The sequence below is a fragment of the Botrytis fragariae genome (genome assembly GCF_013461495.1).
Source record: "Botrytis fragariae strain BVB16 chromosome Unknown tig00000260, whole genome shotgun sequence".
Taxonomy (NCBI): domain Eukaryota; kingdom Fungi; phylum Ascomycota; class Leotiomycetes; order Helotiales; family Sclerotiniaceae; genus Botrytis; species Botrytis fragariae.
The window spans coordinates 168,354-183,445 of NW_023501005.1; the positions used below are offsets into that span (position 1 = coordinate 168,354).

Here is a 15,092-nt window from a genome sequence, read left to right on the forward strand (position 1 = left end):
AAAGTTGTGGATTGTCCCATCCGCCCATCGATCTATCCATGTGGAGATTTCGAGTAAGCTCCCCCAAGTCGCCACTGACAAGCTTTTCTTGCTCGTCAAGATTGTGCAGTTCAAATAATCAAGCCCCTGTTACCAAGAAATGATCTTCAAGTGATGGTTCTTACTCAGTACACCATTGGTTTACGAGCTCGAGACAGGGTTAGCTCACTGTCAATGCGACAGTAAATTCCTTAGCGGAGAGATCGATAGCATATCCACATCTCCAACAACCGATATATTCTTAAATTCTCTTGACTCTCAGACCTTGTGCTAGAGAATCAAGTTTTCCAGAAAAACTTCTTGTTAAACCCAAGAAGCTTTGCCAGTCTCGCCAGTCAATGATCAGTGAGTAACCGCCCGGGACTACCTAGCATTGTCCCACACACTTACATCACGAGAAACTCTAAAATGTGCCTCATTACTCTTCAATTCCAAAAAGAACTACAGTACTTATAGACTTTAATTTTTGGCTAGATTTGATTCGATGATCGAAACTATGTGTGCAATCCTGGAAAAGGGTCCTTTAAATCTTGAGCTTCATACTCAGTCAATTAAATTCTTAATTTTTTTTCTTTACAATAAGTCGTAAGTATTAAACTTTACTATTTCAGGTATCCATCTCGATCAAACGATATTTTAAAAGCTAAAAACCTATATTGCGTCGAATCAATCATCACTCTCCTGCATTGTCTACTGAACTTTGTTGGCAGATCATCATCTCGAGGCAAGCTTGATTTCAGGGAGACGAAACGGCTGAAAATAGAGCTTTTACGGTTTACGACAAAGATAATCAAAACAAACACCATTGTGTGGAGATAAGAGTGATGACAACTCAATGCGAATCGGGACATTCTCTTGCTGTCGAACATGTGGGGGGAAATATCAGGCACAACAATAATGAAGAGACAGCAGGCACAGATTTGGCTCTGGCAGAGCTTGGGGCGGTTGATTTGCTCCGGCAAGACAGCAGGCCCTCCTTCATTGTTGATATGTCGATAAGAAACGAGATTTGTCAACTTCCCGTAGTCTTCACGAATGATGCCTTCAAGACTTACGCGAAATTCAAAAACATTGCTTCATGGCTTTCAGGAGAGTCATGTCAGAGTGGAAGTGCGTTTGTCAAATGGATTTATACTCGGCCTAGCAAGGCAGTCAATCAATATTGGTTCCGGCATCAAAGATGGTCTAAGGTTTCATTAGGAGATCGGTGGTGTGTGGTTTCCGGGCATGAGATGGCATTTTCGAAATCAGTACAAGAGGATGCCGACGCCATTCATTGCAAGCACCTTCAATCGAGACATGCACAGCATAGATTTCCTCCGACTGGAATCTGGAACCAGAATTCTAATTCTCATTGCCAAAACCACTCCTCCATTATGAGGTCACCCGGCTCACATAACTCAGCTGTAGCTGCTCACTTATATTCTACACCCTCTCTATCCTTTGAGACGCCGTTCGCCAGATTCTTTTGTAGCAAAGATTGGTCTTCTACCGCCGTAGAGTCCATCTCGGAACAGCTCTTAGATATGACGAGTGTAATCTCCAACTTCAGCCAATTATCTCCTATAGGCATGTTTATTATTGATGCCAAAGATGGAAGCATATTATTCGCGAATGAGGCCTGGTATGTTCCGCCTAGTCATTCATATCTCCTCGTATTTTAGATGAGACGAATCGTTTGCCTTCAGATCATTAGCTAATATGGATTGTGTCAAGGACAAGAATCACCGGTGGAACAGTAGAAGAACATTCGGATCTAAGATGGCTCAACTGTTTGATTGATGAGGACAGAGAATTTGTTTTGGAACAATGGCACACTCTTATATCCGAGAAACGTCCAGTTCACTTTGAAGGAAGGTGCAAAACACTCTGGAGACCTCAAGTCCCAGATCCCGCCTTATTTGGAGATGATGAAGTTTACTACACATGGGGCGAATGTAGTGCTGTCCCGCGGCTCAACGATAAGGGAGAGGTGGAGCATGTCGTTGGGTGTCTTAGTGATATTACACATATTAAATGGGCTGCTCGAGTACAGGAAATGAGGTTAAATGAAGCATTGAAGGAGAAGAAAGAACGAGAAGAATTCATGAACATGACAAGTCATGAGCTGATGAACCCACTTTTGGCCACCGTCCAAGCAGCACACACCATGATCTCTAGTCTTGATGAGATCAACAAAGCTCTTTCTCATACTCATGATAACGTCCTTCATGATGACAATTCAAAGAGTTATGGGGAGATTAAGACTAGTGTAAGGCGCAATATCGAAATTGCCAAAATCATTCTAGTTTGTGGAGAACATCAGCGAAAACTGATGGAGGACGCTCGTATGATGTCTAAACTGGACATCAATCTGTTTTCAATTTCACCAGCGCGAACGGAGCCAATTCGTGTTGTCGATACAGCTATGTCTATGCTCTCTGGAGAAACATCCAAGTTAGATATTAGTATCCGACTCGAGGTGGACCCCTCCATGGAAGCTTTGAATTCGCAATGGCTTTGCTTCGACCCTTCAAGATTTCTACAACTACTCCTCAATCTCCTTACGAATGCCAACGAATACACAAAATCATCCGAAACTCGAAATGTAGTGGTGCGTCTTGGAGCCACAACAGGATCCCCTTACCACAAAGAGATTGGGCGAGAGATACAATACATACCTCTTCGCACAGCACGAAACGACCCAACTTTGAAAGACGCGTCGGGAACAGGAGAGATAGTATACCTTCATTGCTCAATTACCGATACAGGCAAAGGATTAAGTGAAGCCGAGAGGCAGATACTCTTTAAGAAATTCTCTCAAACATCTTTAAGCACGCACACGCAGTATGGTGATTCTAGTCTGGGATTGTTCATCTGTCGGGAGCTTGCGGAGTTGCAGGGAGGTGCAATCGGTATTGGATATACGGATTCTCAAGCAACGGGTGGCACTTTCGCTTTTTATATCAAGACACGGCGATCCGAATTCAAACCGGCGGGACTACCGCTGAAGATGTCGACTGAACCGACTCAGCTGGACGGTCAATCTTCTGTGGGCGACTTCGATGTCGAACCTGATATGGATGTTATTTCTATGTCTGAGCTGGACTTCTCAGAATCCGAGATGGCCGATGCCGAGGCTCTTAAGTGTCGGGACAATGGACATGTTCATAGTGCTAGCTTTCCCTAGTTTCAACGATATCAAGAATTACAATAATGTATCTAAGATTTCAGTACTTATAATTTCAATCACTAAGTTGATACTAATATTAACATTTGTATGGATTTGGGTCAGGAGACAGAAGTTGATGAGAAGGACGTAGATGGGGGATATTGAATCCTCAAGGGACAGAGTTTGAGTAGAAATCTCGAGTGGAAAAACCGAATCAGAAGAATGTACTGGGCAAGAGACGAAGGCAATCACATGCTACAAACCTGTTTCTGAGGCAATGTGGAGTTTGGAGACTTGATATCCAAGGTGGATTTTGTCTTTGGAATGTCTTGTAAGGGAATCTCTGGCTGTGTAAGATTATGCAATTGAATGAACGGACTAAGCAGTTTCAGGATGGGGAAGAATGATAAAAAATGCAATTATTACTCACCCTAAGATTCTCCAAGAAAGGTCTTTCTTTATGCTAATGTATGTTTTTCGAAAAGTAACAGTCCAATGCGGTAAGAATTTTTTGGGATAGCACGGCGCCCTAGGAGTATGCGCGAAGCATATGCAATACTACTTGACACGTCGTCTCGATTTCTCAGGTGGACGTCGAATGAATTCGAATATCGATTTATCCGCCCATGACAGCGGGGTGAAGATTACATGGATTCCAACGACCATATCTAAGATGTTCTCATATTTACTGGCAAATGAATGATTAATGGCTAAGCCGTTCTACCCAATATTCAAGAACCGCTCATCTAAAACTCTCTCAATCTTCAAATCCTTCATGATTGATATCTTCCTATTATATCAGATCCTCTCTCTTCTCCTGAAATCTCCTCCCATACAACCCCCTGCAAAACCATCTACCTCGTAACGAGTCACCATAAGTGGGCTATCGAAAAAAAATTCACCACGACCACCTTCACAGCCGTGCAAACAAACAAGCCTAGATCGCATCGGCAGATCACCCTTTTAGGATATATATCCGACAGACTAGCCGAATCCATGAACTGCCATCTTCTCTTTTTAGGCTTCCCTCTGCACACTCTCCACCAGACATCCAAAAAAAATCTCTCTGGAAAATATGTATTCTCGAGATCTAGAGTTGGATATCGTGAATACTTTCTTTTCGATGTGATGGATCAGTGATTAGGGATTCGTATAAGTATATTTATATCTCCACGAAGCTCCGAATTGCATCTCTAAGATGATATCGGTCATTCAATATCTCTGCGCGAATAATCCCACTCGGTTACAATGCCAAGTATGAGAGGGAGAATTATCACTCCGTCTTATGATAGAAAGAGGCACAGCAGGGGAGTTTGTAAGGCAGGAGTGGATGCGCCGAGAGTTACATTCAATAGCTAATTTCATGCTTAATTTAAGGTTGTGAATGATTCACGTACTATAAGTTGGTATTTATCCTTATTGTCGCGCAATTTTTTCTGCTTGGTATTGTTTTGTCGTTGTCATTTTTCTTGTTGCTGTTGGTTGTTGTTGTCACTGTCGCTATTGCTGTTGTCGCATTCTCACTAGAATCTTCATTCGTCTTTCGTTAAAAGTTTTTGCACAAGCGCACAAAAATAAATTAGAATAATTTGCATGCACTGTTACCTGCTATTCAACATTGTTCACCAACCTCGACAGAAAAGTTTAATTCGAGTTTCATATCATACAAACGCACAAATATGAGGTCTCTTCTCATCCCTTGCCTTTTCTTGGCCCCAATCCTCGCAGCACCAGCACCCTACATCGTCACAAGCTACGTCGAACTATCCGTATACACCCACCTGGAAGCCGAAACACTTTCCGGTACGATCTACGCCGCCGAAGTCGAAACAATTACCAGGGGGGTCGTTCCAAATGCGACTCCCGTCGCAAATGCTATCGAAACGCTGACTGACACATCCGCCTATGCACACGTTACCATTATCGAAGTAGTTCTTCCACCTGGTAGCGGTTCTCGACCGACTTCCACTTATGATTACTATGCGACAACCACTGCTCTCCAAACCAGCTTCGTGGTTCCGATAACCTACACCCCATACCCCAGCTGTACGGGCACCGCTCAGAACTGGACATATGTGACCAACGTTCCGATCTACATCCCCACGATCGTCGCAAGCTTTATTGCGCCTTCGGTTCTCACGACCTCTGTTTCAAAATATACATACTACGATGATAGTGTGAGCGCCGCAACATACGTCAACGCCATTCTCAATCCCACCGATGTGGCCGCCGATACATTGGCCAGCGCTTCTGCAAACTACGAACCATATTCAATGAGTTACTGCTACACCCCCACAACAACATGCACCACCATTCTCTCGACCGCAACCTGCACTCCCACGTGGAGATATCCCAGCTACGACTCCTCCTCGAGCGGTAGAGGTAGCTCTTCATACTACGATTCGTACACCTGTGATGTGTATTGGTGCGGAGACCACGCAATTCTGCTGATCATCATCTGTGTTCCTGTCGGCTGGGTCGTGCTTTGGTTATTCCTTGGACTTTTCGAATCCTGGCTTTCGTTCAAGGGGATTATGTTGGGGTTGAATCGCAAACGAGGAGTTCCGTATGCGTGGTGTTGTATCTTGATGCTTTTCCTGTGTTGTACAGGACCCACGTATAAAGCGAAGAGTGCGGAGGAACAGGAACGGTTGAAGGCGCAGTGGAAGGAGATGGGTGCGGGTAAGAAGTTCGCGTTGTGGTTTAAGTGGGGGTTTAGGTGGAAGTATCCGGATATGTTGGGAGAGGAACCGGAGAAAAATAAGAGGGCTTTTAGAGAGGGGTGTTTGTAGATCTCTCTGTTTACATTGGATTTCGTTCTGCACAGTGATGTTGTTTCATTGTTTCAAATCCAATATATACATTGAGTTTAATCTCAATTCAATGATCCGAAGTTGTCATTTCAAAAGGGTAAACTAGAGAGTTGCATGGATGAACAATAATGTCATGATGATGAAGTCGGTATGAACCTACAGTTTAGATATAGACAGACTTAGTGTCTAATTTTTAATTCAATGTGATTAACACAACAATCACTGTCAATCATGTTTTCGAAAGAATACCTAGCCCTGGTTGCAGTATATCTTCCCTATCCATTCTCCACCCCAGCCAAGAAGTTACCAAAGTATCACATGTAAGAGAAAGAACCCTCACCATACCATTTCAAAACACATGCTCTCCACCGTCCCCCAGATCATAATTGAAAACCAAAACTCCCAAGTAAACCTGCAAAAACCAAAACTCAAAAACGATAATTATAGCCCGCGAGCAACTGATCTCCTCCCCTATACTTCATACCGCAAGCGAGATTATCTTAAATCTCAACTATCTCACATCCCAACACCTCATCGTCGACACAAATTATAACCTCAACCCTTGCCTTAAACCCAAGAATCAAAGAATCAAAGGATTCTAAACCCATAACAATAAATCTAGGATCCAATATCCATACATACACCTGAAACACATACAACAGAACAGATCAAAAAAAGAAACTCTAGAATAGCACAATCCGCAGAATTACACTCCAAGAGAAGTCTCAACCATCCAACAAACCTACCCTCCCACGTGACCCTCCTCGCATTCGTTTACCAAAACGGTAAAGCGTCATCCAACCTCCACTACCAATCATACCCCTGTATACCTAGGACATCTACAACCACCAAGTAATCTTCTTGAAGGTGATCATCGCAGCACCAATTTTCACTATACGGGCTGTAATATGGAGTTAACTACATATTATCTACCCACTTCGGCCATTCTAATTGATCCGTGTAAGGTATGCAAAGTCCTAATGGGGAAATGTAGAAGTTGTTAGTGCATCTACAGGGCTGAGTACCTGGTACCTAGATAGGTAGCGTTACTTGCAATCCCCGGCGGGAAGGGGGGGGAAAGACATGTATTCCTGAAAACGTAGGTGTGTTGCGATGGTTGATTCCAGTATATATATATATATGAGTATCTAGATAGATAGATAGTTCTCATCTCATACCTCAATCGTTGTTACTTTATAATTTCCAAGTGTTTCCATCCCGTCATAAATTCTTCTACCCATTTTTCATACCCACTTCTTCCAGTATATCATCACATCACAACACATCCTTCTTAAAGCTCCAACCCACACATGTCTTTCATACTCGAAGGAGCAATCAAAGGCATTGCAGCCGGTATCGGTCTCGCATCCGAGAGTGTGCACGCGCATAGAGCAAAAAAAGCTAGTAAATCTCAATCTCAATCTCAATCTCTACGAGCATCCAGTAGCGAGGATGTTCAACTTCGATCAGCTAGTTCTAATGCTTTGAGTATCTCGAATCGAGATTCTACGGCTGTAGAATCTGATGTCTTGCATGAAGAAAACGATCAACAGATCTGGGATTTGGATGCTGCACAAGATGAGCTTGCACCCGCCGAGACGCAACAAGTTTCCCCCTCAGATCTCACAGTGCAGGAATCCGACGCAGAAACACAAACCCCCCAAGGAAAAGAAAAACACACCGTCTTCATAAAAGCATCCGTCTCCCGTTTCATTGCCAAATACCCCGTCCCTCAATATCCATCCTCCCATCCCATCACCAACCGACTCCTCCTCCCCGTCATCCTCCCCCAACGCCGACCCAAAAGCCGTTCTCGAGGCTTCATCCACGCATACGCTCCTCTCCTCCAAGATTGCGATATTTCCGAGACCATGTGGTTAGATTTTCTACGTACATTTAACGAAGCAACGCAAGCCTCACCCTGGATCCAATGCATCAATTTTGCCGGGTTGGCCGCGCATGGAGTAGCTCCCGGCATTGCTATTGCTGTTCAGATAGCTATTGCAGTTGCTATCAAAGCTGCAAATGAGATGCATTCTCGTCAACGAACAAATTCATTTCTGGACGCAATGAATAACCAATTCTTTCGTCCTCGTGGTCTTTGTGCATTGGTATTGACGTGGAATCCGGACGATGGAAATCATACAAGTATGGTTGATATGACATCTACGATTTCCAAATCAATTGATCCACAAACCGGAGAATCAAAAACGAGGAATAAATTCCATACGTCTTCCGGAAATACATATGGTGATTTCGAGTTTCCTGAAGCTGCACCTCTTGTTTTCCCGGCTCTCGATGCGGCTTTGACAAATATGGGATCAGAAGGAGAAGAAAAACTCAAGGAGAAATTGAAAAGGAAAGGAAATTTTGTGTCCGATTACATGGATCGAAGAGCACGGGCACAATACGCGGCCCAGAATCCCAATGTTTTTTTATCGACTGGGCCAAAGGAGAAGTTTACGAGTCGGTATGCGGATCCAAATCATCCAGCTAGTAGTGGAAATCCATGGAGTTTGGTTACGGGTGGAAAGTTCAATCCACCAATGGGAAAAGACTTGATGGCTGCTAGGATGGGAGGAGGAGGGTTTAGTGGAAGGGGTGGTGGACTAGGTGGACTTGGTGCTGTATTTGGTGGCGAGCGTTCCTACTTAGGCGGGAGACAAGCACAATCAGATGGCAGGATAGGTCTTCAGCGTGAGGGTAGTGAAGAACAGCAACAGAAGGGAAGTAACCCAAGAGGAGAGAAAAGATTAGGAGGAGGACTTGGAGGGTTTGGTGGCCCTGATATCATAACGAAAGGGGTTAAGAAGATTCTGGGTAATGTGAGTACCCCCTAGTTCAACATCTTGAATCCAAGAAGTTGGTTGCTAACAAATATCCCAGAATATTCTATATCTTGTAGTAGTAAGCATGCCAAGCGATGAAGAAATCGCAACGGCTAGCGCGCAGATCAAACGTTGGGGTATTTGAAAACTTATGATTGTGGAATTGCATACGATATACAGAAGTGATACTCGTGAGGGGCGAGACAGATGCAATTGAGAAGAAGAGTGAGTATATTTGGGTTAAATTTTTTGAATTCTGTTCACCATCTTCCCCACATTGCCCCAGAAAGCAGTGAGACAATGCTTACTACCAGACCCGTCGTTCTGGTAATTAATCACAAACTATGTGAATTGACTTACCATTCAATGCAAGCCACATCACTTTTGTCTATAAAGCTCATCCACATATCACGTGTAAATGGATACGTGGCGCAAGTATGTAAGACGTCAATGTACCCATGATCATACCATCTCACCACTAGAAAGATATGAATGAAAGTAAAGTTGATTTGTTGCACATCTCATTGTTGCACCGAGTGATGGGATGAACTGGTCCTGCTAGGGTCGTGAACTGGCGGTGTAGTGATGCGGATTGATTGGGGATGAATGGTTCTAGTGGAGCTTGTGTAACATGCATGGCGATCTAGGTCTAGAACATGTCTTGGTCTCTCGAGCACGAGATAGAGATGTATGATTTAGAAATAATTCGCATTTCCAGCATAATCTCCCTTTGTGCCTGGGAATGCACCAACTGGTGTTCCATTGTTATCCTCATCGGAACTATCGTCCTCTTCATAAGTATCTGCTCGATCTGGCGGAGCTCTCATGCTCTCAAGGACTTGATTGTCAAGGCTTGGAGGGTTGTAAGATTTTAGTGTATGCATTTCCCGTCCGGACGGTAGTGCTGAGATGAGCGTTCCAATAGAAGGTACGAGCTGAGTGCCAATCTGGGATAATCATTAGTATTCAGTAAGGCAGAGAATAGAAGGGTGTAGCCTACGGTGTCGTTCATCTTCACCCATTTCTTCTCCAGCATTTCTAGAACTCTACCCTCCTCCGCTTTCCCTGCATCACTTCCCCAATCCTTCCCCTTTTCAACCCTACGATCCTCTCTTTTCTCTGTCCATTCTTTCCTTAATCTCCCAAATCCCATCCCAGAGGATTTCTTTCCATCGTCTCCCACTAATATGCCCAGCTCACTCAAGCCAGCTCTCAGCCATCCAATACCATCACCTGTCTTCCCTCCTAACTCGGCATCCACTCCAAAAAATCTGCAAGCTTTTCCTCTTCCTACTCTTCGCAAATCTTCAACATATTTTAACAACTCAGCATCTACCTTTCCCTTCCCTCCATTACCCATCCCACCTAGCATGGCTACAGCATTACCCGCATGATCGGCAGCAGCAAGGCATAATCTTGCAAACAGATGAGCGCGAACTTTGGGCATCTCAGGAGCCTTAATCATCCATTCCTTATCGTTTTTGTTACGATCTTGTTGCACTGCTGCTGGATATGGATCATCTTTTAAAACCGCCAGTAATGTACTTTCGGCCAATGCTAAGCTACTGAGGGCACGAAAAACTGGGTTTGAGATATCAGGACAGGGGGGTGGAGAAGTGAGACTCGTTGAGCGGGTAAACAGATAGTTATGAATCGAACCTGCTGCTAGTAATTGCTCTGTAGCAGCTTTGATACATGAAGTTCTTTGGTCAGGTGATGGTGACGCTGTCGCAGATGAATAGAGTGGATGTAATGAAGATCGTGAAAGAAGAACATGAGTGTAGGCTAGTGTTGAAAGGACGAAATAAATTTCATATTCCAAACTCTGTATCTTCAACCTTGGAATTTCTCTGCCTGGCATTGGCGGATCCGAAAGAGTTGGACGCCATTCTAGAGTTGGTGTTGAAGTGAGGATGATATCTATGTGTTCTGCTCCGGGATCGAATTGAGAAGATATGCCAGAGTCTATGGCTAAGAGATATGGGATGTAGTTGTTGAGTGCTTGGAGAATCGATGAAAGATTTGAAGATTGCTGTGAAGGAGTAAGTCGTTTGTGCTTCTTCAGCACATCACGAAGAACCCCTCGGTACGTACTTGCGGCTAGAGGTAGTGAGGGATGCGAGTCGCTTGTGAAATATGATGAGAACGAAAACGAAGATGTTGTGGGAAGCTCAAGTGGGAAGGGCATGATTGAATATGTTAATGCGAATCAGTCGAATGCCTTTGCACGCCGCGTGAAGTTCAATACTACCAATACACGTGACTCCTTGAGACTTGTAACGAGTGTTTGTAACCTAAACGGTGGGACTCTTTGTTGTTGAAGAGTGGGTAGCTATGCAGTTATTGTCGACTATGCTCGCTTCCTCAACTTGTATCGAAAGAATGGGGATATAAGTTGGGAAATCAAGGAGGAAGGGGTGGTGGTGAGAGTGCCATTCGAATGGTCGGACCGTTGTTTGGAATTTGGCGGGGCAATGATATTGAATGCATTCGTGGCTTTTCGAGATGACCGTAGCAATTTACCTTGTCCCACCATATGGATTGTTGATTGGAGTTTGTAACCTTATCAAATGCGACCAATTCATTTTTATCTACGTCATCTTTGTTACTAGAAAATGCTGCTTGCTAGACTGGGTAGACCACCACCAAGTAGGTAAAGAATGATATCCAAGAGTAGGTACATTTCAAGGTACATTGCATGCTATTCATTTCTTCATCCTTAACAACCAATTATACCAAATACTCAATCGTCGATACTCGAAAACACATTGAATACTCTTCTCATATTAAGACTAAGCTTCAATCCTCTCTATCACACCGTTCACTATGTCTGCATCACAAAATCAATCCTCACTCAACTCCACCCCCGCCGGTACAACTTTTGGTCCCAACTCCGGCGCACCATCATCCACAGCCACTCCTGGGATGTCAGTAGGATCGGCTACAGCAATGGGCCATGGCGATCATCCAAAAGATAATGCGGACGACAGTAATGCCAAATTATCGAGTTCCAAGGTCGGGCCTCAACAAGAGGATTTAGAAGGAGAGCAAATGAGAGCCCCAGGTGAAGGAGATGTCATGGCTGCTCAATTCGACAAGAAGAATGCTGGATGGGGAGAGGAGGGTAGTTATACAAGTGATTTGGACAGACAAAAGGCAGAGCAGAAGGAGGCTAGAGAGAAGATCAAGAGTCAACGAGAGCAAGGCATCGATGTAGATGGAGGTGCAGGTGGAAGACTCGAAAACGAAGGGTTGGGATCCGTTTGAAGCGAATTGAAAACCTAAATTCAATCCTTTTAATCATTTTTATTGATTTTTCACTCAGATTCATTGTCGCTCTTTCTGCAAAATGTGATTTCTCACGATCCCACCTTGCCATATGGTCGTGTATTATATCTGTCAAACAACCCAAACTCCTTCGCCATGCCCGAACTTCAAAGCGACCATTCCTTCATGATATTAAAACTCCATATTTTCCATAACTTGATCCCCGACAGAACTCAGAGCTGAAGATGCTTCTCTGCTGGAAGGTGTTTCCTCAATCTGCTTCGGTATTGGTTTCATCCGGTCTGCCCATTCTTTCACGCTTGTAATCTCTCCTCCCTCGACTTTCACTATTCGAGGTTCGGCAGGTCTTCCTAATAATGTGCCATGATATCGTGAATCCTCATCGGTCGTGTTATGCTTCTTTTTGAGAGCTATCTTCTTTTAGTTCTTATTCATGACCATATAAAATCAATGAAGAACGAGAGCATACCAGTCAGATAATCTTCCCCTCCATCTGCTAACGCAATCCTCCTAATCTCCTTATTTCCTTCCCCCATGGCCCAGGCTATAAATCCTTCTACGCCTCTCATATCTTCTTCGCCATAGAATTCCTGTTCTTCTATTGCCCTCTCTGGCATAAGAGCTCCACAATCTTGCATGGCCATTCGTACATCTGAAATCGTTATGTCGAGATCCGCATGGTTTAGATCGGCATGCGCTGCTGTTGATTGCGCAAGTATGTACATATAACGAGCAGCTAGATCGGTTATGGTATCAAGAACTGAGGATCGCGTTGAGTGATAACCGGCTGCGCGGAGGATATGTAAAATACATGGTCGAAGGAGGGCGTGATGAAGAGCTTGAGGTGTTGCCATCTTAAGTTTTTCGATCTTGAATGACGAAAAAGTCGGGATTAAGATGCGGAGGGACTAGATATTATCATGGTTGCATGTCGCAGAAATTATATAGTTGATTAAATAGAAAGTCTCTTGTATTTCACCGTGAAGCGCAAAAGGTGAATGCGAATTCCCATTCATCGCATAAGTGAAATGGAAAACGCGGTTGCGCGATTGTGCGGTCGGGTCTCCGTATAATTGTCGAACTGGAGCTCCTTCCATTCCAATTGATCAGTTCAACATCTTAAATTCTTAAATTCTACAGAACTACAACAGACAACGAAGAAACTCTTTTTTTGCGATTTTTATAAAATTTCACTCCCATCAATCTTGCGACACGAATAACCTATTTTCAAAAAGAGCGCACAACTACAAGGATAAACCGCCAATATGAGCGGCCCATTCAAGCTAAAGTTGAGTCTCAAGACAAATGGAGGAATGAATGCATCGCCGGGACCTTCAACACCTACCACACCATCAGCTTCTACACCTGGCGGATCCAAACCAAAAATAAAGATCAGCAGTAAACCTGCGGGATCACCACCTCTTCCACCTGCGTCTAGCTCATCGCAACCAAAACCTACAAAAGCAGGTCGAGCACCTAAACCTACACAAAAGCTCGCAGATTCGCGCAAGAGAGTTAAGAAAGAAGACGACAGTGGCGATGAAACTATCTCTGTTATACCAAGGAAACCGAACCTTCATGATGAACCTGCGAAGAAGAAAGTCAAGATTAGTATCAAGCCAAAAACGCCTTCTATGGCTGGTATCAATAATGGACTTCCAAAGACACCGGTTATGATGAAGGCTAAAATTAAGGGCAAGCCACCGAAAAGACCTCTTGGAGAAGGCTATGACTCTGAAGCCAGTGATACGGAAAAAGATCCCTCTATCGAAGAAGCGTTTATCTTTCGAATGATTCCCGGCGACGATTGTGACTACCTACGAACATGCATCGCCGAGAAAAAAATGGGTGTCAATCCAAAAATCGGAGGTGCAGATGTGCAAATGAAATTCTTTCATGCCGAAGGTAGACGAGCTGCTGTTATCATCCGTGGAAATGTCTATGCTGCTACTCTTGTCGACTTACCATGTATCGTTGAAGGAATGAAGAGTTGGGATAAAAGAGGATGGTATAAAAGTGCGGATATTTGTCAAATGCTTTGGATTTATCAAAGGGTCGAGAATGAAGATGAGGCCAAAATTGCTCCCTTGCCCTCAATTATTGATCCACAAACTTTTCAATATCCACATGGTCTCACTGCTCCAATGCATTTGGCACGAAAACGGCGTTTCAGAAAACGTATTAGTAGAACTGCGATCGAGGCTGTAGAGGAAGCTGTTGAGAAACTTCTTGAAGATGACCGAAAGGCTGTATCTTCAGAATACAAAGTTATTTCCCCAGAAAGAGAACAAAGTAGTCAAGTATTCAGTCCAGGAAGTTATGGTGACGAAGGAGAAGATCAATATTCCGAAGATGAAGATGCTGAAGGAGAAGCCGATGACGGTGGTTACTTTTCTCAAATTAATAACGGCGATGGTGCCGCATCTGGGGATGAAATGGGCGGGGATCTCGAAGCTGATCTCGCAGCAGAGATGGAAGCAGAATTGGAAGCAGGGGCAGGCTTTGAAGATATTGCTGCTACTCCTATGTCTATGTCAGGTGTCGCGGCCACTCCTATGCTGCTGGGCGAGACCCCAGCTCCCAATGAAGAAGATGATAGCGGTGATGAATCAATTGAAGATGGGGAAAGTGGAGATGAAGGAAGTGAAGCGGATGATGTTGATGACGATGAAAAAGCACGCTTGGCCCAGCTCCAAGAAGCAAAAGAAGACATCGTGGATTTGGAGAAGCAGATTGAAGGTCTCCAAGCACAATTGGCAGCTCAAAACAATCCAATTCTACGCAGGAGAATCGAAGATAAATCGAGAAAGCTTAAGGCTGAGTTGGAGATCAAGAAATCTTCGATTGGGGAGGCAGAGGATGATTAGATACATTTTAAAGGTCACTAGGTATTGGGTTTATGTATATGTAGGCGTTTTCACAGAAGATGGGGTGGGACCTAAACAATATTCGGCGCTGGCTGGTTGTCTCTGC

General features: G+C 44.0%; 7 protein-coding genes across 7 annotated transcripts; 5 read left to right on the forward strand and 2 right to left on the reverse strand.

The window, feature by feature from the left end:
• Window positions 1-863: 863 nt before the first annotated feature.
• Window positions 864-3,208, forward strand: Bfra_012060 (putative hsp90-like protein; the record flags this gene model as incomplete). The annotated part of the gene is made up of 2 exons (XM_037342381.1): window positions 864-1,663; window positions 1,756-3,208. 2 exons carry the CDS (start codon window positions 864-866, stop codon window positions 3,206-3,208), a joined length of 2,253 nt encoding a protein of 750 aa, XP_037187678.1.
• A 1,661-nt stretch (window positions 3,209-4,869) lies between these two features.
• Window positions 4,870-5,982, forward strand: Bfra_012061 (uncharacterized protein; the record flags this gene model as incomplete). The annotated part of the gene is made up of 1 exon (XM_037342382.1): window positions 4,870-5,982. One exon carries the CDS (start codon window positions 4,870-4,872, stop codon window positions 5,980-5,982), a length of 1,113 nt encoding a protein of 370 aa, XP_037187679.1.
• Window positions 5,983-7,313: 1,331 nt separating this feature from the next.
• Bfra_012062 (uncharacterized protein) lies at window positions 7,314-8,976 on the forward strand (the record flags this gene model as incomplete). The annotated part of the gene is made up of 2 exons (XM_037342383.1): window positions 7,314-8,828; window positions 8,890-8,976. The coding sequence occupies 2 exons, from the start codon at window positions 7,314-7,316 to the stop codon at window positions 8,974-8,976; spliced, it is 1,602 nt and encodes a 533-aa protein (XP_037187680.1).
• Window positions 8,977-9,526: 550 nt separating this feature from the next.
• Window positions 9,527-11,019, reverse strand: Bfra_012063 (putative ph-response regulator protein palc protein; the record flags this gene model as incomplete). Its single annotated transcript, XM_037342384.1, has 2 exons — window positions 9,527-9,778; window positions 9,832-11,019. The coding sequence occupies 2 exons, from the start codon at window positions 11,017-11,019 to the stop codon at window positions 9,527-9,529; spliced, it is 1,440 nt and encodes a 479-aa protein (XP_037187681.1).
• A 638-nt stretch (window positions 11,020-11,657) lies between these two features.
• Bfra_012064 (uncharacterized protein) lies at window positions 11,658-12,098 on the forward strand (the record flags this gene model as incomplete). The annotated part of the gene is made up of 1 exon (XM_037342385.1): window positions 11,658-12,098. The coding sequence occupies one exon, from the start codon at window positions 11,658-11,660 to the stop codon at window positions 12,096-12,098; it is 441 nt and encodes a 146-aa protein (XP_037187682.1).
• A 192-nt stretch (window positions 12,099-12,290) lies between these two features.
• Window positions 12,291-12,973, reverse strand: Bfra_012065 (putative bromodomain associated domain protein; the record flags this gene model as incomplete). Its single annotated transcript, XM_037342386.1, has 2 exons — window positions 12,291-12,529; window positions 12,589-12,973. The coding sequence occupies 2 exons, from the start codon at window positions 12,971-12,973 to the stop codon at window positions 12,291-12,293; spliced, it is 624 nt and encodes a 207-aa protein (XP_037187683.1).
• Window positions 12,974-13,384: 411 nt separating this feature from the next.
• Bfra_012066 (putative transcription initiation factor tfiid 55 kd subunit protein) lies at window positions 13,385-14,986 on the forward strand (the record flags this gene model as incomplete). Its single annotated transcript, XM_037342387.1, has 1 exon — window positions 13,385-14,986. One exon carries the CDS (start codon window positions 13,385-13,387, stop codon window positions 14,984-14,986), a length of 1,602 nt encoding a protein of 533 aa, XP_037187684.1.
• Between the last annotated feature and the right edge of the window lie 106 nt (window positions 14,987-15,092).